Source organism: Chroicocephalus ridibundus, chromosome 4, assembly GCF_963924245.1.
Source record: "Chroicocephalus ridibundus chromosome 4, bChrRid1.1, whole genome shotgun sequence".
In the NCBI taxonomy this organism is placed as follows: domain Eukaryota; kingdom Metazoa; phylum Chordata; class Aves; order Charadriiformes; family Laridae; genus Chroicocephalus; species Chroicocephalus ridibundus.
The window spans coordinates 86,201,696-86,228,862 of NC_086287.1; the positions used below are offsets into that span (position 1 = coordinate 86,201,696).

The 27,167-nt window shown below is 40.3% G+C and overlaps 1 protein-coding gene across 4 annotated transcripts in view; it reads left to right on the plus strand.

Moving 5' to 3' along the window:
* The window catches only part of CDH11 (cadherin 11), an 85,396-nt gene that overhangs the window by 46,327 nt on the left and 11,902 nt on the right, over positions 1-27,167 (plus strand). For 3 of the 4 annotated variants that reach the window (XM_063334644.1, XM_063334643.1, XM_063334646.1), the window contains 7 exons: positions 17,579-17,974; positions 19,215-19,509; positions 20,286-20,405; positions 20,877-21,044; positions 24,007-24,194; positions 25,693-25,946; positions 26,887-27,023. In XM_063334644.1, coding sequence (XP_063190714.1) covers positions 17,747-17,974; positions 19,215-19,509; positions 20,286-20,405; positions 20,877-21,044; positions 24,007-24,194; positions 25,693-25,946; positions 26,887-27,023 — 1,390 coding nt within the window. In that variant the 5' untranslated portion in view covers positions 17,579-17,746. Of the gene's footprint in view, positions 1-14,298; positions 14,401-17,578; positions 17,975-19,214; positions 19,510-20,285; positions 20,406-20,876; positions 21,045-24,006; positions 24,195-25,692; positions 25,947-26,886; positions 27,024-27,167 lie in introns of those variants that run through there. The other variant, XM_063334647.1, reaches the window with a different exon arrangement.

Consider the following 27,167-nt stretch of genomic DNA (forward strand, 5'->3'; position numbering starts at 1 on the left):
TATATTGCAGCTCCATCATAGTTCCCATAGCTAAACTAGACTGGACAGTTCATTAAAAAGAAAAATTAATAGTACAAGGTTGCAGGGAAACAATAACAGATTATGACTGGCCTGTGGCAGCCCACTGAATTCACGTAGTGGAATAAAAATGACTCCCCTGTCTCATAAATGAAGGTTTGTTCCAAGGTTTTAGGCAAAGTCTATACTTCTATTCCTTTACAGGAAAAAACTATACAGTTTCTTGTCTATAAAAGCAATACTTTGTAATTCCTGCAGAAGATTTATATGTACCCTTTTGGGAAGGAAAGCACATATTTCAATATACTTTGAATGCAAAATAATAAACATAATATAAAAGGGAATAGAACAGAACACACTAAACAGCTACATCAAAGAATAACCTTCTCAGAGATGGGCAGAGGCGTGGAGGGACAAAGCGAGGGTGGAATCAAGACTCATTCTGTCTTTTCTCATCTAAGGTGGTAACTGCTCTGGACCAGTCTAAAACTGCTATACTTCTGTGTGGCAAAACCAAAGGACTTGTGACTCAATGGCATTTCTTTTGGGTCCATTACCACTACCTGTGTAGCATCATATGTGATTTATCTCTTGCTTAAGGTTGTTCTTAAAAGGTATCATAGAGTCATAGGGTTGGAAGGGACCTCTGGAGATCATCTAGTCCAACCCCCCTGCCAGAGCAGGGTCACCCAGAGCAGGTTGCACAGGAACGTGTCCAGGCGGGTTTTGAACGTCTCCAGAGTTGGAGACTCCACCCCCTCTCTGGGCAGCCTGTTCCGGTGCTCTGCCACCCTCAGGGTAAAGAAGTTCCTCCTCATGTTTAGGTGGAACTTCCTATGCTCAAGTTTGTGCCCATTACCTCTTGTCCTGTCTCCGGGCACCACTGAAAAGAGCCTGGCCCCATCCTCCTGACACCCACCCTTTAAGTATTTATAAGCGTTGATAAGGTCCCCCCTCAGACGTCTTTTTTCCAGACTGAAGAGACCCAAATCCCTCAGCCTTTCTTCATAGGAGAGGTGTTCGAGTCCCCTAATCATCCTGGTAGCCCTTTGCTGCACCCTCTCCAGCAGTTCCCTGTCCTTCTTGAACCGGGGAGCCCGGAACTGGACACAGCACTCCAGGTGCGGTCTCACCAAGGCAGAGTAGAGGGGGAGGATGACCTCCCTCGACCTGCTGGCCACAGTCTTCTTGATGCCGCCCAGGATGCCATTGGCATTCTTGGCCACAAGGGCACATTGCTGGCTCATGGTCATCCTGTCGTCCACCAGGACTCCCAGGTCTCTTTCAGATGAGCTGCTCTCCAGCAGGTCAGCCCCCAACCTGTCCTGGTGCATGGGGTTATTCCTCCCCAGGTGCAGCACCCTACACTTGCCCTTATTGAATTTCATAAGGTTCCTCTTTGCCCAAATCTCCAACCTGTCTAGGTCTCTCTGGATGGCGGCACAGCCTTCCGGTGCGTCAGCCGCCCCCCCCAGCTTTGTGTCATCAGCAAACTTGCTGAGGGTGCACTCTATCCCCTCATCCAGGTCATTGATGAATATATTGAAGAGGACTGGACCCAGTACTGACCCCTGGGGAACACCACTCGTCACTGACCTCCAACTAGACTCTGTGCCCCTATTCACTACCCTCTGAGCTCTGTCTTTCAACCAGTTATCTGTCCACCTTACTGTCCATTCATCTAACCCACTCTTCCTAAGCTTCCCTATGAGGATGCTGTGAGAGACTGTGTTGAATAATCAAGTCCTAATGGCCTCTTTCTAGATGTTACTGCATATTTTCCGAATTTCCTCAGAGTTTCATGGTTCAGGTTTTCTGTATAATTCTGGTATGTGTGGCAAGTACGCAGACTTATACTTTAATGTTGAAATCTGAGTTTTATTGTAGCAATGCTATAAATTCCTGTCTCAGAAGATATTTCAAACAATACGGGCTCTGGGATGCATTAACCATTTCTTTTGGCCGGTGGCCACAACCTTCTAATGAATTCAACAGGATAACAGGAGAGGCCAGAAAAGGGGAAGTCTGAGCCAATATAACGTTTGGAACCAAATACAGGACTGACCCTCTGGGGTATTCTCTGGTTCTGTTTATGAACACGATCTTCTTTTAGAAACAACAGCCTAAAATACTGAAAAGTCATGGTAGTGGGATCTGATCCCCTTGTACTTTTACGGGTTTATATCTACTTTTACAGGAGAACTTGGGTACTTGGCCCTCCCATTCGCCCTTCTCTTCTTCCAAAATAGAAAACCAGAATATGTAACCTCAGAAGTCTGGTCACTCAGAGAGGCCTCCTGGCTGTCTTGGCTTAGTTCCATGCTATAAGCTATATTTTGTGAACCGAGGCTCCCCTGAAGCCAAAATAACCAACCAATCAAAAGACTCTCCCTCGACCTCCTGCACCGTTTTCATACTTCCACTGCGGGCGGCACGTGTAAGTTGCAGCATGTTGGAGAGAAGAATGTTTCTCTCGATTTTTAAAGGGAATGTGTTTGCACAAACATTTAGCGCTCCCTAATGAGCTGTTCATTTCAAGACCGGGTACTAACTGCAGACTTCGCTGCTATGCTCTTCTGTTGCCATGTCCAAAGGTACCAATTCCCTCTCCTCTGCCCCGCGTCAGGCACAGGAGAGAACAGCCCTGTCGCAGGGAACAGGCTTTCAGTGAATCACAATGACTCACTCCAAGGAAAGCTCGACAAAGACTGTGTTGTGCTGTGTCACAGTAAAGCTAGTGACCCCGTGGTTACTGCTACTTTGCTGCGTGCAGGATAAACACAATGATACAATAGTTGTGCATTCAAGAAACCTCGCATCAAATGGAATGACCTTTTTTCTCCTTGTAGATCTGTAGTGATGAAAAAGTGCTTTCATTTAACAAATATAAAGATCAATTAAATATTTAAGTGGGAAAACTTCCCAGCAAATAATAGAATGGTAATGGCTTTTTTAATAACTGTGAAACCCAACTCTCCTAAGCCGAGGTTGGTGTTCTGTTGGCCCCATTGTTATCCAGATTACTGCTGCTCCCCACGTCCTGCTGCTCCCCTCAGCCCAGGCTCCATGTCCTTTCACGGGAGCTCACACATGGTTGACAAAGTTGTCTTCTGTTCGACTGAACCGCTTTGCCTGCGAGCAGTGACCGGTGTGTTGCATCCAGGTTTCAGACTGGGTTGCTTGAAGTCGCCTTAGTTTATTGTGCTCCAGCTTGTGCAGCTCACTCAGGCCAAAGGAAAAAAACTTATATGTAAAGCCAAGAATGTGCTGTTAACCTAAAGTCTTAAAAGCCTAACGAAAGAATTATTAGTTGACCAGTGTTGAGCTCTTGTATGAGTTATACACGGTTAAAAGCGATGCACACGAGCTTTCTAGTATCTGGTGTCGCTCTTGCCATCAGCTGCCTCCCAGGCAGATGTCTTCAGGCGGGGATGGGGATGGAGGACCCCTGCATCCCAGAGCCATACAATGATGGTTTCTTCTTCCTCCTCACTCTAGAATCCACCTGGAGACAGTTTTATGTTTGCTAATGTGCTCTGCATCTCCACACCTTGCACTTTCTTCATTGGTCTGTAGTTCCACATCACATCCCGTTTTCCTCAGAATGGGTGTGATTTACATATATTGAATATTGTCCTTTGCTCTCCGTGTTATCTCTAAAACTGGTTTTGTGCAGCTTCCGAGATTGCATCCGTTCAGTGGCCGGTAGCTGACCCCTGCTGAGCAGTTTACAGCCCTGGGGCCTCTGCTATCATCTTGTACCTGGACTTTCAAATCTCCTCCTATCATGCCATGCCTGTCTCTGTGCTGCATTTTATGCAGGGGTCACAGATAGTGCGTTCCATACAGAATAGTGAATTGTTATCTATTCATTACAAATATATACACAAATCAACAGTATTACATGAGATATCAAGGAGGAACTCTTTGCTGTGAGGGTGGTGAGCCCCGGCCCAGGTTGCCCAGAGAAGCTGTGGCTGCCCCATCCCTGGAGGTGTTCAAGGCCAGGTTGGACGGGGCTTGGAGCAGCCTGGGCTGGTGGGAGGTGTCCCTGCCCAGGGCAGGGGGTGGCACTGGGTGGGCTTTAAGGTCCCTTCCAACCCAAACCATTCTATGATTCTATTACAACACACAGTCATCCAAAGCTAAACAAAAAACCCAAACAAATTAAGCAATAGTCACCTGGTCCTTCGATAACCTGTTATAGCCGAATAAGCTAACCAAAACCAAGCCCCAGGCAGGCCAAAACAAGTCCTGGTAGGTCCCGAGGCCTGTGCTGTCAGCATCACACACAGCCTTTGGCATGTTGCAAGCGATGGTAACGCCTTTTTACTGACTTACAAAGCTCTGCAATTTTAACAAGTTCATGTTACACGTGGAAAATTATTTTTTTACACTATTTAATTAAACCCCATTATCGAACAAGCATTTAGTAAACATTCATATTAGCAGTCTTATTCTTACATAATCATTCATGTCATGTATTATCGTTGAGTTCAGTTATAGCTGTGCTTACAAATAGCAGAGCATAATAAAAGTGTCTGCGTATGACCTTCATAATGAGTACTTCCTGCTTATAATATATATTTATCATTCTTTGGGTCTGATTCTAAGCTCACTTACTGAAGCTTAAGCCAGAAGGGGTCTAGAAAATTTGCACAAAGAGTTTTAAAAAAAATCATGTTAAGTTTTTTAAGGCAATGTTTATCCTGCCAGCCATTACATCTGAACAAGAAATACGTCTGTCTGTTCAGAAAGATGTTCCCAGTTCTTGGATGAGTCCCCAGATCCAGTTTCTCCAGCTGGTGTCTGTCTGGTGCTTTATTCTCTCTGACCACTGGATTTCCAGGAAGCTATTTTTGATTGTAGGTGCAGTACAAATGGTACCAAACCGTTCCTTTTGCTCACTCTTGTGAGTTTTTGAGTTGAAAACACTGTTTTGTTCTTCAAAGTGGCAAGAAAATACAGGATTAGCATTGTAGAAGCGCATGATATCACTGTCCTTGGTGTGATATTGTAAAGACACCATAAGGAAATTCAAATACTAATCTATATAGGTTAGTCTTATGCAACCTTATATTATTTACCAAAGAGATTTAAAAGAAAAAGGAAGATGGGAGTGTTCATCCTTATGCGCAAAGAAAAACATACCCACTGAGGTTTCCCATAGGCTTTTAAATTAAAAACTCCAAATTCTTTGTAAAGTGAGCAAAACCAGCAAGCATCAGTATTGCATTTAAGTTCTGTGAAGTCTGAGATACCAGAATAGACCAGAGAACAAGGTAGGGGGTTATGTCAGTCTGTTCTGATGGTTAAATCAGTGGATGCTACAGGTTGCTTAGGAGTTGTATGTCAAATTTCCACAAATAACAGGGAAATCTTTAGCAAAGTTAAAAAAACCTAATCTGAAAAAAAAGACATAAACAAAACTCATGGTACGCTCAACACACTGCAACTAGCAATTTTAGCCTGACTTGTAAGCAAGAGGAAAAGTACAGATAAAAGAAAGTCATGTATTTAGAAATTACTTGAAACTGTGAAAGCCTCATTTGTCTGTATCGAAGATGATAAAATTCACAGAGATGAGAGGTGTTAGATCTGATGAATTGCTGTACACAGAACCTTCTTTAACCCAGTCTCCAAAGCCTCATGCTCTTGCGAACGTGATGTATTTGCACTCACATGGAGAATGCTATTTTATACAATACGCTTGGTCATTAGTCTTGGGCTTTCAATCACCTTCATCTTGTCCACCAGCTACTTCCTTCTAACATGGTAATTTGAGCTTCTAGCTCACACTAGCTCTCTTGGGCTTAACGCATATGGTCTTTAAAAGCTTTCTATTGACACAACTTCCATTTTCTTTCTCTATGCACTCCCAGGACTGTCAGCAGTCATTTTAGTTTATTTCTTATTTCAACCGTCAAGTCGACATTTCCTTTACAAAAACTAAAAAGGTCCAAAGTTTCTAAGTATTCCATCCTTCTTCCAATAAGTCTAACAAGTACCAATGTATTTAGAAAGATTATGTTTGGTGACAGACTCTCTCAGCTCTCTTTACGCTAATAGTTCCTTTTCCAGAGAAAACATAATTACTCCAAGAGCAATTTATTTAATTACCATTATGGGAGACTTCAAAGGAAATTTGTTGGATTGAAATAGTGATATCACCCTGGCAACTTTTTGAGAAGAACATTTTGGTAGAAAATATGCTGAATGCAAGGGTATGTTTAATGTGAAAGAAATGCCTAATCCTATTCTTTAGACTGAAACTTTCAGTCTTTAATATATAGGGGGGTGTATGTATATATACACACATGTACATTAATTATTTTTATTACTATTATTGGCCTCTATTTTTTCATCTATGAATATAAATTCTTTCTCCTGGAGTCTCCTCACATTAAGGTCATTCCATCCAAAACTTATACTGTTCTCAATCCAGCAGTTCTACCAAGTGGTACCAAGAGTCAGGTTCTTTTCCTCTTTCACAAGCTCATGTTTAAGTAACACTTTGCTGGTTTTCACTAGGGAGAAAACTATCTGCTATTGGTTTGGAAGCTAAAGCTTTACCTGACTGGACACACATTCATTCACGCTCGAGTACTTTTTTACTGTCCCATTGGTTAAAAAAGACATTTGTGATGTAAGATGCAGAAATCTAAGACTGATGATCTAAGATGCAGATACATGCCACAAGTCCTGATCATTGCACTTTTAAGGTCAGGACTTGCCCTTGACGTCAGAGAAATCGTGGTAAAAGGTAGAGTATGTATATCTCCAAAACACATAATGCATTTCCAGAATACCAGCCTAATTTTAAAAAATGCCCTTTGTTGCTCATTTCCCATGACCAGCTTTCTGTGAAACATCGGTTTCTGAAACCAGGGCTTTTATGCTGGAGCAGCTATAGGTTCGAGGTATTTAAATTCTGCCTCTTCTGCATGATATCATGGCACCAAACATTATTCCAACCTTAGCAAGGCACTGCCTTAAAACTATTGTTGTTAATGGTTTCTATCAGAAGAATAGAAATGAAGTATTTTGTCACAATCATCTGTAATTACAAGTCAGAAACAGTGCCAGTCCCTAATCTCGGGGATGTATTAGTGTTCCGTGTGATCAGTTAGAAATACGTAATGAGCAGGTTTAACTCAAAACGAATTATGTTCATGCAAAATATACTGAATCATTTGGCCTTTTTTGCATGAAAAACAAATTTTAATTGCAAGCTGACAAGTCTGTCTTTTTTGTGCTATTTATATGCTTAGCATCTAATTGTGTCACCTTAGCACCTCTCGTTGCATTTCTGGTTCTGTATCATAATATTTTGAATTGTGTCTTAGTCCTTATAGCTTTGGAACACTGAAAATACAGGTGGTTCCTCTGCTTTGTGCTCAGAGCAGGTCAGGCTGCACAGGAAGCCAAAGGGAAGGTTGTATCTAATGAAGGTGGTGTTTCCTTTGTGTTTGTGTGGGTTTTTTTGAGTTAAATGAAAATCTTCTATGGTGACTACTTACAGCAAGACATCTGAGAAGATACTCATGCAAATATTGTTTGAATTATAATCTTGGGATTTAATGGATTGTAAATAATAATTTAAATTTGCAGTTTTGCTTCTTTCAGCTGTAGCCTCCCATTAGGTACTTAAACAGCGATGCTCTCCTTTATTAGAGCTATTGCCGCTGTACAAGGAATGTGTTTGAATATTCTGATGTTGTTATCTCATGCTATTGAGCCAAAATAGGTCTCTTCACAGACAATCTCTGCCTATGAAAAAATTAATTTTTGATTCAATTGTTTATTCAAAAAATCTCAAAGTGGGTTTTATGCTCTTTATGGAAGGAATTTGCACTAAACTGAAACAGTTGAGCAAACTATCAAAAAGAACCTTACATGTGCGTGGCTGAAGGATCTGACCTCTTCCCCCTGCAGCTTCAGGAAAGCTGAGAAAAGGAGAAGGCTCTTTGATTAGAAATTTAGCTCTCACCTTTCTTTCTCTAGCAAATGTATTAGAAAAAGAAAGAGACTCGTAGTAATTCACTAACTTGTCAAGTTTTCTAAAGATAAGTGTTACAGAGAATCTAATTATGTGAACCACTCTAAATGAGAGTCACAATGGTTGCTGGACTTAGACAAACCGCTGTTGGGGTGGTTTGCGTGTGCTTCTGAAGTGGCAATCTTTTATCAGAAACTTTCCTACTTGAGGGAGACCAAATTGAAGGACACCGGGGGATCGAGTAGTCTAGTAGAATTCTATTCAAAGTGGAAAAACGTTTTTTAGAGGAACACATTGGTGGTATAAAGACCTCACAAGATGCTGTAATAGTTTGGCATTCCAGCAGCACTGCTGAAGCTGCCTCTAGAAATGAAGCTGTAAGTACAATGCCACGGGTCCAGTTTAGATTTCTGATTGTGTGGGGGCTGTCAGCCCTTCAGCGGGAGATTGTAGATCAGAACAGAAATGGATTGCTTGTTGGAATGCCTTCTGGTTTGGTTTGGTAGCTGCAAAGGCCTGCCTGTAGTCATTAGTTTTTGATAGGTTTTCAGTTATCCCTCTTTAATCTTGACTTTCTGTCTCATTTTTGGCATAAACCAAAAAGACCATCACTCACAGCACAAGTGTTATTTAGCCATTCGTAAGTATAGATTCTTAGAGAAAAATAATATTCAGGGTTGGCTTAGCCTGTAAGTACAGCATTAGTAGTTGGAAGTAAGTTCACTTCAGTTGTCATTTATTTCCTCCTCGGGCTGTCATTTATAGCCACTTACATAATAGCAAACTATATTGAATCCAGCGGGGTCATAGGCTGCAGCTACCTTGGCCTTTGAGTATACAGGAAATTATGAGAATTCTGGTTTGTCTGAGATGCACAAGAACACAATTACTATTTAAAATAAACTCTACCAAGAGCTTAGTCATTACTTCAAATGACTCTATCAATCACCATGTTCTTTAATAAGACTACCTTTCTTATGCTAGTTGTTTTCCTGTAGAGTTTAAGCTTAAAAACAGACAGCCTCTGTCACATTTATCTTAAGTGGATCTCCCCAGGGCAGCAAGTAAATGTAAAACTCTGTTTACAGCCATTTTTCATTTCCCAAGCCTTTTAATATCACTCTCTCAGGCTTATTTCTATGTCATTCACTTCATAATGTACCAAGTTGTCTTCCTGCTTTCTACTGCTTTGTATGAGGTACACCAAATGGCAATTTCGCTCTTCTTGAATGAGTACAAATTAAATCAAAGCCTGGTGAAAATACTTTCCATCCATGATGATTTCAGAGGTGGATATGAAGGATATATCACATCATATTAGTCGGGCGGTTATTTTTCTTCCTCTTTCCTGCAAAATTACTTCTATTTTCAAAGAGACATCATTTTATGGTTTTTTCTATGGTTTCCTAATACCGAGTCTCAAAGCTGCTACAGGAAAATATGGCTACATTTCAAAAACTGTTCTTTGGAGCAGCTGGGGATTATTGGCTTTAAACATCTCAGTAATCCAATACAGTGCTATAAAACATAATTTAAAAATGCAAAGGATTAAGATTTCCTTTCATAGGATTCTACGGAACTCAGAATAGGATTCTACAAAACTTACTTAGCATTTTTAAGGTAACTTCTCTTGCTAAAGATGAAAATTGCCAGTTCTGTAAGGATTTTAGTTATGTATTTAGTTCATTCAAATCTTGCCATGACCTAGAATCCCTCTGTGGTGGGATATGTCTAGAATCTTGGTTGTTTGCACACCATTTATCATAGAGTCATAGAATGGTTTGCGTTGGAAGGGACCTTGAAGATCAGTTAGTTCCACCTCCTGCCCTGGGCAGGGACACCTCCCACCAGACCAGGTTGCTCCAAGCCCCGTCCAACCTGGCCTTAAACACCTCCAGGGATGGGGCAGCCACAGCTTCTCTGGGCAACCTGGGCCAGGGGCTCACCACCCTCACAGCAAAGAATTTCTCCCTGATATCTCATCTAAATCTCCCCTCTTCCAGTTTAAAACTATTCCCCTTCGGCCTATGGCACCCCTCCCTGATCCAGAGTCCGTCCCCAGCTTTCCTGGAGCCCCTTTAGGGACTGGAAGGGGCTCTAAGGTCTCCCCGGAGCCTTCTCTTCTCCAGGCTGAACCCCCCCAGCTCTCTCAGCCTGTCCTCACAGCAGAGGGGCTCCAGCCCTCCCAGCATCTCCACGGCTCTCCTCTGGCCCTGCTCCAACAGCTCCGTGTCCTTCTGCTGTTGGTCCTCCAGAGCTGGAGGCAGCACTGCAGGGGGATCTCCCAGGAGCGGAGCAGAGGGGCCCAATCCCCCCCCTTGCCCTGCTCCCACGCTGCTGGGGATGCAGCCCAGGGTGTGGGGGGTTTCTGGGCTGCCAGTGCACATTGCCGGCTCATGTTGAGCTTCTCATCCACTGACACCCCCAAGTCCTTCTCCTCAGGGCTGCTCTCAAGCCATTCTCTGGCAACGCTGTAACCCCGTCGTAGAAGGCCACGAAATTTGTCAGACACAATTGCCCTTAGTGAAGCCATGTTGGCCTCCTTATTTTCCATGAGCCTTAGGTAGTTTCCAGGAGGGTCTGCTCGGTGATCTTGCCAGGCACAGAGGTGAGACTGATGTATATTATATTATATATATTCTTAGCTCTGCAGAACTGCAACCTCAGATTACAGTCCTTTACAATTGTGTCGTGTTCCTCTGCAAAACAGCAGAATATGAATTGGGGGAGTGCAAGGTTCTCATTATTCCGTGGAATAACTAAGAGAATTTTTTCCCCGAGTATCTTTAAATATGAAAAATTTCCTTTTCTGGACTAAATACTTTTGTCTCATAAGACTAATTATGTTTTGTGAATGACACAAAAGACTTTATATCAATTTGCATTCAGATGAGGGTTATTTGCTGTTCGCTCCAGTGAGACCCGAAATATGCTTCAACAAGAAGAGAGATTTCAGTGTTCCAGAGGGGCTCACAGGGAGTTGGTTGCTGGCGGTCTGTTTTAGAATTACACATTGGGAAAAATGATATTTACCAGTTACATATACAGCATGAAAATCTTTTCCAGTATCAGAGATCAGAGCTCCTGTCATTTAAACAAAATGTTTTACATTAGACTACTGCATATTGGCCTTTAATGCTTGATTCCCAGTAGAGATGTATGGCCATGATTAGTCTAATGGGTTTAGTCATATTCATAAGGTCAGTTTGCTGGGTACGGAGTCCTTTATTTTTTAATTTTCCTGTTTCGTGTGTGATGAGTGAGGGCCATGGTCCTGGCATGAGGGGGAACTCTGCTGGTGTATGAACAGAGCTCTATGTCCCAGTGCTGCCCTGGGAGAAGGGGTTCATTTGAGGAAGCAAAAATCCATCCCCTAATGGGATGATTTTGTGGTCGGAAAGACATGTATAAAGCACTTAACGGCTGGGCTGCAGCTGAAAGTTAAAAAAGCTGGTATTGTCTCATCCTCCAGTTCAGCTCATTCCGTTTAAAGTAGAGCTTGCAAATGATGATACGCCAGTGTTGCACCTTTCTGAATTCTGCATATCATATATGCAGAATATTTTTCCTCTATCAAGGAAAAATCAGACATGCTCTAGTTCCAGTGGAAAAATGCAATAATCCTCATTTTAGTCTTTAATACCCAGATTTAGGGTACCTAGAATCTCACAGAAAGTTTGACATTTTTCAGGACTAAAGGATTTATTTTAAGAACTGGCTTTGCTATATGTGGAAGGCAAACTAGATATGCTGTATCACAGATCTTGATACGTTGCATAACATTAATTCATGTAAATAAAATGAAATGCCTTCTTTTCCACAAGTGTATTGTATAGTGAGTTTAAACTAAGAACTATTCAAACGTTGGTCTGATAATGCAGCACGGTTTACAATCAAAAAGTAATTAAGAGAATTAAGTTAAATGTGGAAGGCACTGACTCTCAGTATTTTATCTTGTTTCATAAATAAAAGGGACCAGGCTATTTGTTTACCTCTATGTGCAGTTTTCTCAAAATGAGTCAAGGAAGAGAACAAAGTTTTGTTAAACAGGAACAAAATCAATTAAAACCAGATGTCAGGTTATCAAGATGTGTGAAACTTACAGTGAGGGCTGAATAGCTTTCTGCAGCAAGAACTAGTATCCTTCAAAAATATTTTCATATTAATTTATATAAATTTCTTGAAAATACTTAGGCGTCAGGTATTTGAATACAGCAATCTGCAGAATTCAGAAGAAGACGCGCCAGACTGAACTCCTGTGTTCACACTGCCATGCCATACCTTCATGAGTAATGAAACGGTTGTGCACAGAACTATTGCACATCCCTCAATTCATGTATTTTATTAAAAACTCCCAAAGTAGTTAAATTAATGATATGCCCTGAAGATTAACCACTATGGGCTCAGTGGGACTCGGCTGATTGTTTGATCTGGAAATCTTTTCCCTACCTTCTTTCCATGAGAACTGCTCGTTTTTCACGGCCCCGATTGCAGTATTCAAGGAAGAAAGTCCCTTAGCTACCCGTTTCCGTTAAACCACGGAGTGTGAGCCCTGAGGCTGCTCAGAACAGGCCTATCCCAAAAGCAGAGAAATGCCCAGTTCTCGTTAGCGTCGCTGTTCCTGATTGCGGGGAGGAGAGCCCCTGCTATGCCGGAGCGTTGCTTGGCCACGGCAGGGCTCTCCCTGCCCCTGTGGGCAGCCGGGGCTCAGCCCACAGCTCAGGCACTCTGAACTCCAGAACTAATACAATCCAATATTTATTCTGTCGTTAAAAAACTATTCATTTCCTTGTCTGATGATAAAATCATTGTAAAATAAATCATTCATCTTTTCAGCTAATTGTAATTACAGCTAAAATCTCATTTGGGCTGGGAGTTTGCTATATTTACTTGAGACTTTTGCAAAACATTTCAGAACATGATCATCCATTATTATATTGCTACACTGTGCTCTTGGCTGCTTTCTGCCAAGTGTATTCCTGAGAACAATTGCTATTTTAATGTATCATCCAGAAGTTATGGCCTAGACAAATCAGAAAAATTGTTTAGTCTATTATAATTTGGCATATGGTCATTTAATAGCGCACAGGAAGTCAGCATGAATATTTGGGATTATTTTTGCTATAAATATAATGAAAGAAATTTAAAATTGGCTAGACTTCACTTCCGCGACTGGTCTTGTCATTAAAATAATCTTTGCTGGCTCGTTGTTTTTGTCTGTTAGTCGTCTATAAACAGTCCTTCAAATTGGTGTGTGAAGTCCTGTAGAGCGGCCTGACTTTTGGGACCAGCCCCTGGGAGCAGAGGTAACCCCTGACACCACCTCCCCACCTTGAGCCTCTGCCCTCGGCCGTCTCTCGGTGCACGGGGAGAGGGAATTGGTGAGTTGTGGAGTGGTCAAGACCCTGGCTCCGCTCCATGCCATACCCTTGTGAAGATGGTTTTTCAGGCTTATGATAGATGTGCTCTTAATTTAATAGCATATTTCCATTAGGAATATTGCAGGATTTTATCTTCTAATGGTAGAAGAACAGACTCTTCTTATGTTAAAATTGAAACTTCTTAGCTTTGCCTTTCCAGAACTGCAAGTTCTGGACATATTACCCATGTAGCTAGAAGTGCCCTGAAGTCATGTCCTTGTTATTATTTAGGGGGGTCTTCTATGCCCTTGCAAACATTTTGTGTATACACCTCACCATGTATGTTGTTTTTCAGAGTGTGGACTAGATGTAGCTTAAATATTTCTCACTCCTGCATACCTCGACTGATTACATGGGCAGCGTTTGGGAATCTCATTGTATTCATGTGCCTCTCAGATGTGGTTTGGTCTTGTTCAGTGGCTGGTTAACTCTTGTTTTTCTTTTATTCCTGATAGAGTTGTTATTCGTTTCCAAAAATCGCCAAGATTTATTTGTATGCAGTTAAAATATATTAATGGAATTCTTCCCTTTGAGAAAAAGGTCCATCTTAGTTCAAACCTGGCATCCACAATGTGTAAGGAAGTGGGAAGCAGACTTTTTTACAGGTTTCTTAGGAAAACTTAGGATTTCAAAATTACATGTTGTGCAATTCTGGACAACAATGGAAAAAAATCAGGATGTTGCAGTTTGGTCAGCTGCCCAGTGAGCTTTGCTTTGCTGTAGTTGAGGAATATAATGTCTGTGCAGAAACAACAATAATCTCTAAGATTGTGATTTTTTTAAAAAGACGAGAAACACCCACAGCAGATGATTCTGACAGTTGACTGTCTGCGCGGTGTTGTGCAATGTCTGAGTAGAAATGCTGCACACGGGGAATTTGCGGACACTCTTTGGAGCAGCAGTCCAGCCAGCTGTGGCGATTGCCGTCCTCAGAGCTCTGTTCCGTGCTTACAGGATTATGAGGTATTTTTCCACAAGAGAAAAGGAGTTGCTTTATACATTGTTTAGCTGTTTTTCCATATTTTCTGCTTGAAGAAGTAGGAAACCGTAGGCTTACAGCAGCTCAGTTAATGTTAAAATGTTTGACACGTTTTAAGGAGATTGTTTTGGAAAAAAAAAAAAAAAAAAAAGAAAAAAGGAAAAAGGAAAAAAAAAAGACTTCGTTCTTTTTAATAATACTGCTTTGGTTTTTGATGAAGTTTATTTTAGCTTTAAATTAAGAGCGTCTCATGCACTTTTCTTTTTAGGAAGAAAGCAGTTTATAAAAAGCCAAACTGTAGCTGGTTTGAATTCAAGTAATTTCGTAGGCTTCTGTGGAACCCTGTTGATTTATTCTATTAGCTTTTCTTCTGCCGATAGGAGTCAGAGGGCTTCCCGCTGTGGCAACCACTAGGTGACTGAGCAGAGCCTGAACTTGGGGCAGGGAGGAGGCGAGAGGGGCAGGAGGCGGCCAGGGGACCTCATTGCCTGCAGCTCTTCCTTTAATTGCAGCCCAGTAGCAGCAGGTCACTTCCTAAAGAGCCAACTTGGTATCACTACCATCGAGTCCTTTCCCATTATAAGTCAAGTCAGAAGCAAGTTCTATAAACAGCCTTAGTGATTATTTTTTTTATAGCCCAAGTAGTGGATGAGAGATAAAAGTTTATCTTGAAGACGTGTAGCCTTATTGCTTCCTCTCCATACACGTATCTGCAGAGGATAAAATGAAAGGTAGCAAACAATTCTTGCTCTAAATCCTTATTAGGAAATTAAGCATGGATATGTGATGGATGTTTTGTTTCTAGCACTTTGCACTTGAATAGCTGATAATGAGCAGCGTATGTATTAGCTTGGCTCTTCCATTATTGTTAAGCATCTTTATAAAGTGTTTACTGATTTACATAACAGTATAGAGAAGTTTGGGAATAATGGTCATATTTGTTTACTTATTTTCATTGTTGAGATCATTATGTGACGTTAATGAAGAATAATTATCAGCGAGGTTAATTTTCAAATGCATCCAAAATCTACTAATGTAAGCAGTTTGCTTACTTTTGGTTTTTTCACAGCAGGTTTCAAAATGCCCAGCTGTCTAGGCGTACCTTCCTCTTTCATTTCTGCCTGGAGCACGTAGGCCCCGCTCAACAGTCCAAGAGCCCAAGCACCTCTCTCTGCTGCACACGAGTAACATCCTATAGATCCCTAAAGCAAGTGTACTTGTCCAGCCTACTTAGCTATACTGGGCATTTGTTGGGGCTTCAATGTTATTTTTTCTATGCAAAACTTGTGGGGGGAAAGTGTCCTTTCCTTTTGGAATTAACTATTATCATAATAACTTGCGTTGAAAGGCTTTGCATATTTAAGCCATTTACAAAATAGGTTAAATCTCAATTTTCAGGTCCTTTAAGTCCTGACTTATTTTTCCCCTCTCAACAAAATGGAGATACGAAATAAGCTCTAGAAGCGCAGACCTAATGCTCCACACTTCACCTACACGCATCTTGTGTCAGAATAAAAACATTTTTCTAACCAAAATAATAGAGATTGTGTTCTTTTTCATGTCTTCCATGCTGGTAGGAGTTACCTGTAATGTGACATCATATAACAATAGTACAAAATTAAATGAATACACCAAATGTTGTACGTAATAAATATACTTAGGAAAGCCAGATTATGTTTGCATCTATGTGCGCGACTTTCATTTAATTCATTATGCTGGAGCCGTTGTGATGTTGTAATTGAGATTATTTCCATTCTCAGTAAAATAAAAATTAAAAATTAGCTTTTATCATTTAGGAAATAAAACCAAATATTTCATTCCTTATTTATAAACCCCTGTCTGTCAATGCTGGGTGTGTATTTTGATGTAAACTGTGCGAAGGGTGATGGACGGGAGGGCATGAGTGCTCAGGATTTTAGAAAAACATCTCAAGATGAGCGGGTTTGGTCCTACTGAGCTGGCTGTCTGCTGCTGGAGTTACAGGATGGTGATGTAGGTTCAAGCTTTTCCCTATAATCACATTTTGTCTGCTAAAATACTAGGTGTAAGATCTCCTTATTTCTTATTAAAAAAACCATTCTGTTTTAAAGAAGATAGTAGCATATATTTATACATATGCCTGTATGAATATAACATTGAGTGTTTTATTAGTATCTGGTAGAAGAGTGAAGCGTATTACACTGAAAGCTGAAACAAATATCGTAGGGACCTTGTAAAAATTGGCTGTTCTGTAAAGACTGAAGGAGAATGTATTGGAAACCCCAGGGATAAGTCAAAAGTGGACTTCATGATGGATTGTTAGCTGCTGGAGGTATAGACCTTAGTTTGGGTTTCACTGTATTATGCAATTTCTGCTTCAAATATTAATTCTGACCTAGTGTTTTAAGAATTATTAGAAAGTAAGAAATCAATATAATTCTGGTAATTTAAATCACAGGGAGAGTGGTAATAAATAGCCAAATCAATTGGTATATTATCAAAAGTGTCTGAGTATGTTTTTATTGGTTTCTGGCATTAATTGTCACCAAAGCCAGCAGAATTGGCAATCAGTGCTGCTTCTCCGCTCTGATGACTGGATCCTCAGAGGGAGGTAGAAGGGCCACTCCAAGGGTCTAAATCGAGAATGCGAGACCTCAGAGTTCTGTCAGGCACTGCTCCTACCTAGGAAATTGTACGTGGTTATTTTCAGCATGAAAATATGTCGGTCATGAAAAGTTCTTCTTCCAGGCATGTGTAGAAATAGTCCATTCTTGATAAGCACATACCTTGGTATCTATCTTACATCTAAACCTATGGCTTAACAGCTTAAATCTAAGGCTTACATCTAAGCTCCAACGAGGGCTTAGATATAAATTAGATATTTCTACAGTTACCTTGCATCTTGGTCTAATTCCATTTGGAAGGATCATGAGAGAGTACGATTCTTTATCTTTCAACTTCCAAACGAGTGCTCTAACCAGCAAGCCAGGAGATTTTACAAGGTGCAGTTATGTATGACAAAACGCCAAATATGCTCAGTATTTCATAATTATTAATATATTTTAATCTTATTATCTTGAAATTTTCCGAGCTAGTCCTAGTTGCGTTTTGCTTAATGAAAGAATCATTGCACCTTGAAGACCTAGAAGAACTGACAGTCTTCTCCATTTTACTTTCTTGCAGGAATTAAGTTGGGAAGCTGCAGAGCATTAAAGTGATGTGCTTAATGCGTGGTGGCATCCTATGTGCAGAACAGTTTATCTGAAACTTTTCAGCAGCCCCAAACTCGTTGACTTCCAAGGTGGAAGGGGTAGATTCTCGGATACTCCCGTGCCTACAAAATAACCAAAAATGAAGGAGGACAATTGTTTACATGCCGCTCTTATCTGCCTGGGCATGCTGTATTACAGCCATGCCATAACTACAGAAAAACTGAACCACGCGAGGCCATCGCTTCATGGGCACCATGAAAAAGGAAAAGAAGGACAAGTTCTGCACCGCTCCAAGAGAGGCTGGGTGTGGAATCAGTTCTTTGTTATAGAAGAGTATACGGGACCAGATCCTGTACTAGTAGGAAGGGTAAGAAGGAATTTCTTTTTCATTCATTGATATTATTAATTTATATTATTACTTTGTGAATTGCTTTTTTTCTCGCCATTATTTTTCTGTTGTATTAGCTGCTGCTTCAGCAGCTACTTATTCACCTAGAATTAATCATTTTATTGAAGGTCAATTAAGGTGCTAAGCAAAACACTACCTAGGTGAATACAAATTTTTCCATTGACCTCAGCAGTCTTTGAATGAGGGTGTGTAAGCACAACAGCAAGAACCAGAGCAACCAATTGAGCGACAGTATGTCTCAAGAATATCTGGTATCATTCTTGGGTCTTTAAAAATAGTAATTAAAAATGTAATGTCTAACTCAGCAGCTCAGTAGAAGTGTACTGCTCAATAGGTATCTCCTCATCCTTTCGTTTTCAAGTTATCATGTGAGGGTTGTTTTATAGAGGGAGATACATATCTGTGTGCACATGTGTATGTACACACATCCCTGACTGATTTTTTTACTCTGTTGCTGTTCAACACTAACAGAATGTAAATGCATAAATAAAACAGGGTATTTGGCACTTTATAAATGGTCAGCAGTGCTGTGCTGACTTAACCCCAGCACAAAAGGGTAGAGAACAGGCTCAATGACAGCAAATACCATTCTGGGTATTCTGGTTTAAAAAGGTGGTTAGTATTGTGTAATTTGAAGATGTCAATGTAAAATCAATACATCTGTAATTTGGCTCAATGTTTCCCTCATTCGTCAAACTGAAGTGCGCATTGGTTGCGAAAGTAAGAATGCTTAGTAAGCGTTTGTTACTTTTATATTAAAGAGGTTCTAATTAAAAACTAGTTGGCAATCACCGATTGGCTCATTTGTGACATCCCATCTGTCACTTAACAGCTTTTTGCATGCACCCCAGTAGAATACGATTAGTATGAAGCGTGCAAAATCTTTGTAAAAATGACTCTTCTGACTTCATTTGTATAAAGAACCTGTTATAACTATCTTCTTGTGTATTCTGTTCCTTAAAGCTCGGGTCTCAGTAGCACCCTAAGTGTGGTAGCATGCGAGTCCGTGCAGGCACCTCCTCCGAACGCGGGGCAGGTGTGCGTGCAGCGCGTGCCCCGGTGTGGATTAGTGCCTGGTGTCAGGCAAGATTTTTGAAAACTATGAAATGATAGTAATTTCATGAACTTCTTTGTTTCATAAACACATACGTGAAATATATACCATCTTGTTAAGTTCTGTCTATTTCTCATTTTGTAGCTTCATTCAGATATTGATTCTGGAGATGGAAACATTAAATACATTCTCTCAGGTGAAGGAGCAGGAATCATTTTTGTTATTGATGACAAATCAGGGAACATCCATGCAACAAAGACACTGGACCGGGAGGAGAGAGCTCAGTACACTCTCACGGCACAAGCTGTAGACAGGAACACAAACAGACCTTTGGAACCACCTTCTGAATTCATTGTTAAAGTTCAAGATATAAATGACAATCCGCCTGAGTTTCTTCATGAAAACTACCATGCCAATGTGCCAGAGAGATCAAATGTAGGTAAGTACTCATAAATGCACTTCAGTTGCTGGCCTTGTGGAAGATGTTGCATTGTCAGTACGTGTTGGCTTTGTTCAACTCCTGTCCTCTAGAATTTGGGAAGTAAAATTTACTTCATGCTCAGCCAGTGACTCAGTCAATTTATCTGATTTGCTGACCAAATCAAACCCTGCACAGCTACTAGCTGTCACGGTTGAAGTGTCTGTAGATGGTTTCTAGAACAGGAGTGTTTCCTCCTGGGAGGAACGTGAGGGTCCCCTGGAATTTATGGAGTGTGAATCCTCTGGGGTAAACATCAATATCATTACTTTGGCAGAGCTGCGTAATAAAGCTAAGGAGTTACTGCCTCACTGTCTGTTCCATTTTCATGTCCTGAGCTTGTGTCTATCTCAGAGATTTCTACAGCAATGATTTCTCTGAAACTTACTGAGGAAAACGTAAAAAGAAAACTATTGTTTGGCTGTCTAACAACAAAAGCAATGTAATGCTTAAACTACTGAGGAAAAAAACCCGTAATGGTACAGAGTGGCTGCTGACTTTTATATCTTCACTGTTTAGAACATTAATCCACATCACAGCTGGTGACAAATCTTTTTGGATCGTATGAGTCTATTCTGTCGTATATAAATTGCCAAGTAAATTTTTTCATTTACCAAACCTGGAAATACGAAAGTTAAGAAATAGTTATGCCATACGACTGAAAGCATCTCTGCATGGTTCTTACAGACATGTTTGCTTCTGACTGTATTCCTTCTGTGTTTGCTTTCCATTTTTAGGTACATCAGTTATTCAGGTAACAGCTTCAGATGCTGATGATCCTACCTATGGGAACAGTGCCAAATTGGTTTACAGTATTCTTGAAGGTCAGCCGTACTTCTCGGTGGAAGCTCAAACAGGTATTATTGAGCAGTTTATTTGAGTAGGACCTCATAACTGGAATACATTAAAATGAAGAACTAAATCTGTTGACTGAGGCAGTGCAGTTGGGTATATCTACTGATGTGTTTGAGCAAAGCTTCTTTCATTCTCTCTTGACTCTGGCTACGCGCTTTCGCAGGCTGGTCCCCCGGCATTTGGTAGAGCTTTTGGGTACACACTAGAAAGATGATACTATTTCTTTTGTGGTATGATACGGTATGATAGAAATGGCAGTTTCTGTGCTGAACTGTAGTTCTCCAGGGTAGTTCTGCGTTCAACTGTGTTGAACATTTGGGCAACTTGCCTTGCATAGCATGATGCACAGTGTAGGGAAAACAGAATCTGCGCCATCACTGCACATATTGCTGTATTTTAATGCAAACTAAAAATGCAATATCCATTTTTTTTCCTGAAAATTAGTATGTGACATCTTTTCCTTTTATTTCTAGGAATTATCCGAACCGCCCTTCCAAATATGGACAGAGAAGCTAAGGAAGAGTATCATGTTGTAATACAGGCAAAAGATATGGGAGGACACATGGGAGGCCTCTCAGGGACAACCAAAGTGACAATTACACTTACAGATGTCAATGACAACCCACCAAAGTTCCCACAGAGTAAGTAACCATAAATTCCTTACTCACATTTACTATTAGTACCTGTATTTGTATAGTATCAGACATATCCAAAACTTCAAAAAGCAGTAAACAGTGGATTATCAGAGCACACAGGTGAATAGAGAAATATTATTTACATATTTTTGCTAGTAACATTCGTATCTTGGTTATTTACTTTGTGTTGCAAAGTGAGACATTTTTTAAGGTCAAGATTATATTACAAAGATTCCCAGCCATACACTTCATTTTTGAAACTACTGGCCCATGCTATGTTAGAAATACACCTATGATATGATCAGGAGACATAGTCTGGACCTCTCTGTCAATGGAGAAAGAAGCCCCATTTCTTGAGGGCGCTCTTGTGTGTTAAACCACATCGGTCAAAAGTACTAGAAAATGTACCTTCCCTACAGAAGCGCAGGATAAGCTGGCTTACTTCCTTTCCCATTTTCATAATTATAGTGGGGATGTAAAAGACGCTTGAAAAAAGCAAACAGTGTTTAATACTCTGCTCAGATCACAAGAACTTTAAGAAATCATTGCGGGGAAATAGGAGGAAGTTAAAACAAAGATCCCCGTGTGTATTGCATAGGAACCGATTCTTCTGTGTCGGCAGAGTTGCAGTGTGCAGTAGTGACATAGCAAGTGTGCGGCAGTTAGGTTTATGGTGTTGGATAGAAGTCTCCAAGTGGCCTCCTGTCATGCCTTTCAGTACTCCTGAAGTTCATAGCGATTTGCAAGCACAGTTCTGATAGTCTTTTTCAATGAACAAATCCACTTTGGTTTTTGATAAGGGCGGACAAAGGAAAGGAGATCTACTTTATGTTCTTACAGCTGTGTTTCTCAGGCTTGAAGTCTCTTGCTTTTCTTGGCCCTTGATGAAAGCATTGCACAGTGTATTAACAGCTCCCAATTATGCCTTTTCAGGTCTTTGACAGACCTTCAAATGAGCGAGCATCATTTTTTATTTCACATAGCCTTTCATTTTGAGTGTTGATGCTTCATCCTTTACTTCTATAAACACTCTCAGTGAATGGTGAATGCCCACAAGGATAAAAGTTAAGACTGGATACTCCTCAAGACTTATATTTACCGTTGCAATACAAACCAAATTTAGTACAATTACAGTTTTAAATTGATGGTTGAAGTGTATTACTGGTGGTCAAATAAAGTCATTTTTTATACCTGTGCTATTTACTTTTCACATATAAAATTAATCAGGGCTGACATTAACAGATTCAGTCTTCACAGTTGGGTGGAAGTACATTAATGGACCCACACATCTGTTCTGCATCTCATCTCCGTGTGGGTTTGGGGTTTTTGGAGTGCAGCGCAGGCACCGTCCCAGCCTACCCTGTTTCTCCTCTGAGCAGCCATTATGACACTGATACCTCCTGGACATGACCATCTCTCTGACAGCTCTTCCTCCATCCTCACGGCTTCCTGGACCCTCATGCAAGAGCTTAACTGACGTAGCCAGTCCCTAAATGTAAAAATCTATGTCAATATTTTCTACCATTCCTAATAGGAGAGTATTAAATCCTAAAAATGTCGGGTTTTACATACCTCGCAAACATACCTTTTCACTTCAATTCATAACCTGGGACCCCAGTACATGGTATTTTGTTAAGTAACTTCATCACACGATGGATTTTTTTCTACAAATTCAAGCCACTTTGCTGAGTGTTTTGGGAGAATATTTAAAATTATCAGAAATGCCAAATAGCAGTTACTCTACTTCATCATTCACCCCCAATTTAAAACCATAATTTGCAATGCTTTTTAACTCAAAACCAGGACCCAACTTGTTTATATAAACATCTAAGTGGTTGGGGTTTTTATTCTTCTTCTTTTTTGTTTTTTTCTTTTTTATTCATTGCTCAAACCCTTAATGAGTTATGTGCTTAAATTTTGGGTTCTTTGTGACTGGAGTTAATGACCTATTTCAATGACATGTGCCAATTGTTTTTATGGGTAATGAGCCAAGTCCCTTCCTGGTGTAAGTCTCCTGATGTTCCTAGGGTGCTCATGTAGCAACGAAGAACAATTACGGAGAGGGAGACAAATTAGATTATTTTATTTTTTCATGCTTTTTCCCCCCAATTTATTAATGCTGATGAAGTGACAGAAAATGCTGACATAGGATTTGTACATTTAGGATCAGGGTATGTTATCTGAACTCTGGAGTGGGTTGGGAAGGTCCTGGAATCAATGCTGCCTAAAGGACAGCTGCTGGAGAGAGAGGTTTATCCAGGAGCAGTATTGCTCTCCTCTGGTGTCCCTGACTGTGCAAGGAGAAACCTGTATGGCAACGCATCTGTGGGATGTTTGGGGATGGTTTTCCTATTGGAGTTTGATGAGGGAAAGCCATTTTTTGTTTGCTATGGAATCCCGTACACATTGGTATGTATTCTCTGGCGTGTTAAATTTTCATAATCGTTACTACTATACGTTCACGCTCCAAATTAAAGCCATAGAAAGCCGCAGATTTATTCTTTAGGTCTTATCCAATTCATTGTATGTAATTTGTGGCTCCTGAATGAGTGGGCAGAAATGCTTCTGGACTCTACAGAGTTGAAGGTCGTACCATCAGTCATATGAAAGAGAATTTTCCTCCCATTTTTGTAATAACATTTCTGATATGAATGCTAACCTTGATGTCACAACAATTTCTGCATTCCGAATGATTGGTTGTCTTTTTAACCCCACCCTGAACAGAGAGATACACAGACGTTGTGTAAAACATCAGTGCGGAGGTAATTTTGTACAGATTAGTAATGTGGTTTAAGATTTCACAGATGACTTGCTTCTCGGAGCTGTATATAACATAACATTCCTTCAGGGGATTTGAAAATGTAAAAAAATTACTGTGTTTATTTGGAACTTACAAGTTAAACGAGTAAATATACAACTGGAGAGCAGACTGCATACTTAAGGCAAATGCCTTTTTTCCTTCCGCCAGGTGTGTACCAGATGTCGGTGTCGGAAGCGGCTGTCCCGGGAGAGGAAGTAGGAAGAGTGAAGGCCAAAGACCCAGACATTGGGGAGAATGGCTTAGTAGCTTACAGCATCATTGATGGAGATGGCATGGATATGTTCGAAATTACAACAGATTATGAGACTCAGGAAGGTGTTGTAAAGCTTAAGAAGGTGAGTTATACCTACTAGTGTGTGGCATTCTTTGCTGCTGACAGAATATTTGGTAATAATGGATTACCACCTAAGCTAAAGTATCAGTAAATGCAATTTCACTTGATTTGTTTCTAAAGCTGTGATTAACTCTTAATATTCCATTTCCCCATTAGCTGAATTGGAATGGAAGAAAATAACCAAGAAGAGTTACATAAATACTGTACAGTGGATTAATTGCACAAACTAAATGAATTCATAATAAAAAGTCACGGTAAAATACAATGCCATCAGCTTCATTGTTAATGAAGTTTTGCCTAGCGCTGATAAGTAGCAGACATTCACTGTTGCTTCATGTTCGGTCTGAACAGCCTCATGCCCTATAGTTTGAATTCTTCAGCTGTGCATTGTCCACAATATTGTTCTGAAGGAGTCACAGGCTATGCCAAAAGCAGCAAAAATACTGAGGTGATTTCATATACAATCTATCAGTGTGATCTTTAAAAGTGTTATTAAATTAATTTTAAATTACAGATTATAAATTGTAACTCTTACTCATTATTTAAGGGTTATTATTTTGCCCTTTTCTATCTTTATCGCTATTCATCTCTCTTGGAGATAATCAAAACTCAAAGGAAAAGGCCTGGGCAACTTAACTTCAAAGTTGGCCCTACCCTGCACATCGGGGCAGCCTCTCAAGAGGAGACCGGTCTCCTCTGGTCAAAACTGTGCTGTGGTTCAATTACTCTGTCTGTTCTAGAGGTGGGAGTGTATTTTTGTGTATTCTGAAACGTGGGTGAACTGTCACACCGCTCAGCCTCTATGGTGTTACCATACTTTGTGAATGGTGGTTGGCACCTGCTTCTCGGATACTTAGAGACATGGTCATTGTGAGGCTACCAATGCTGCAACCCCACAGCCATTTCCCGTTGAGGACAGTGCAGATATGCTGTGACTTTGATCAGGCTGCCAAAAGGACCTACCCCATGGGGCGCTATTTCACCTCCCCTTTGTAAAGTGCAATGAAAGCACTGCAGACAGTCTTCATATTTCCCCTACTGCTTAAATAATTTAACTTCCCATTGTCCTATCTCACGGAGCACCCAGTAGCAATTCAAGCCACATCCATACTTCTTGAGGAATGCCTGCCATCTTGGGATAGACCAAGCCTGGCATTTTGTGGAACCCTTCTCCTGTCTATCACCTGTTAGTGCTACCCGGAAGGCTGCATGAAGACATGGTTAATTTTCTCAGTAAAGATGATTTTCCGAGTGATACAGCAAGCAAAGAGCAAGACAAGGACTCTGTCGTGATATTTTGAGTGCCTTCCTGTGCTGCTCCATACATAGAATGTAGCTCCTTCCATTTGAGTCTTTATGTTTTTAGATACACACATTTCAGTCTGAGCTTGTTGAGAGATGCTCACATTTGTTTTACGTCATTGAATACTAGGGGACTGCTTACTGCTTTTACACTCTAGTTTTCCTAACTGTGGAATGCACTGTCTTGTTTCTCGCAGCTCTTAGATTTTGAAACCAAAAAGTCCTACAGTCTGAAGGTAGAGGCAGCCAATGTACATATTGATCCTAAGTTCATCAGCAATGGGCCGTTCAAGGACACAGTGACAGTGAAGATATCAGTGGAAGATGCTGATGAGCCACCTGTATTTTTAAAGCCAAGTTATATTTTTGAAGTACAAGAAAATGCAGCATCTGGTACTGTGGTTGGAAAAGTACATGCCAAAGACCCTGATGCCGCAAACAGTGCTATACGGTATGCTTGGTTAGAGCAGGCTGCTTCTTTCGAAGCATTAGCTTGTAGGATTGTTATGCAAGTTATTAAAATAGTGTGATAGATCCAGCATAGTAATGTTGTAAATTCAGCCAGAATATTAATAACTTTAACCATACAGAATTGTTTTTATGTCTTGTTTCGTAAGTTACTGGTTTCTCAAAGCCTGTATCACCAAGGAAGAAAACCATAGCTATGTCTACCTAAAATAGACAGCAGGTTTTTTCTCAAAAGATAGAAGTCCACGCAGTAGATTAGAGATTACGTTGGGTAATTGTTAAGTATTAATTGCTAATGACAAGCACATGCACACGTACTTTGTGCAGTTACGTTGGGTGGTCTTCTGTTCATTTATTTTTGTTTGTCATGTTTTCAGTGTAAATTAAATTATGAAACTCTGTTTTGTGGGTATAGTTAACATTTCAAAGAATTTCAAGGTAAAAATGTGAGAACCAGAGCTGTATAAAGCTGTACAAAAGTGTAGATAATAGATAATATTTAATAATCTGGTATGATCAATTAACATTCTGAGTAATCTAGAGATCAGAAGGCTTAGAAGATCTTCTTGATTAACATGAAACAGAAGAACATAAAAATATCTCAGTAGATATTTTTATCATGTTTTATAAGAGAAGAAAATATGTTGAGAAGAATATTTTGGGGCCTTAATATAGAGACTTCAAAGACCAATAATTTTCACTTAGAACAAACATTGTGATGTAATATTTTTTCCAAAAGTAGCAACCGACCAGGTGAATCTCCTTTTAAAAGAACCACCTATCATTCCTTTAACAATGATGTTAAGGGTAACAGTAAGTGTACTACTTCCATTTATTTAAAAATAATAACGGTATAGAACAAATTTGGAGACATGAAAGTACCAAGTCCTTCTTTTATCTAATTACTGACTTTCAATCTTTAGGTATTCAATTGATCGTCACACTGACCTTGAAAGATATTTTATTATTAATGCAGAAGATGGCAATATCAAGACAACAAAAGCTTTGGATAGGGAAGAAATTGCTTGGCATAATATCTCTGTATTTGCAGTTGAAGTCCGTAAGTATTTCACTAAGATATTTTATGATCAATGGTATAAATTCTGCAGTCTTCTCATTGTCTCGGTTTGATAAGCTGCAGTAAATCCTAATACAAGTACTTTAGCCTATTTAATTTTTACCTGGACACAGCTGGGATTTTGTT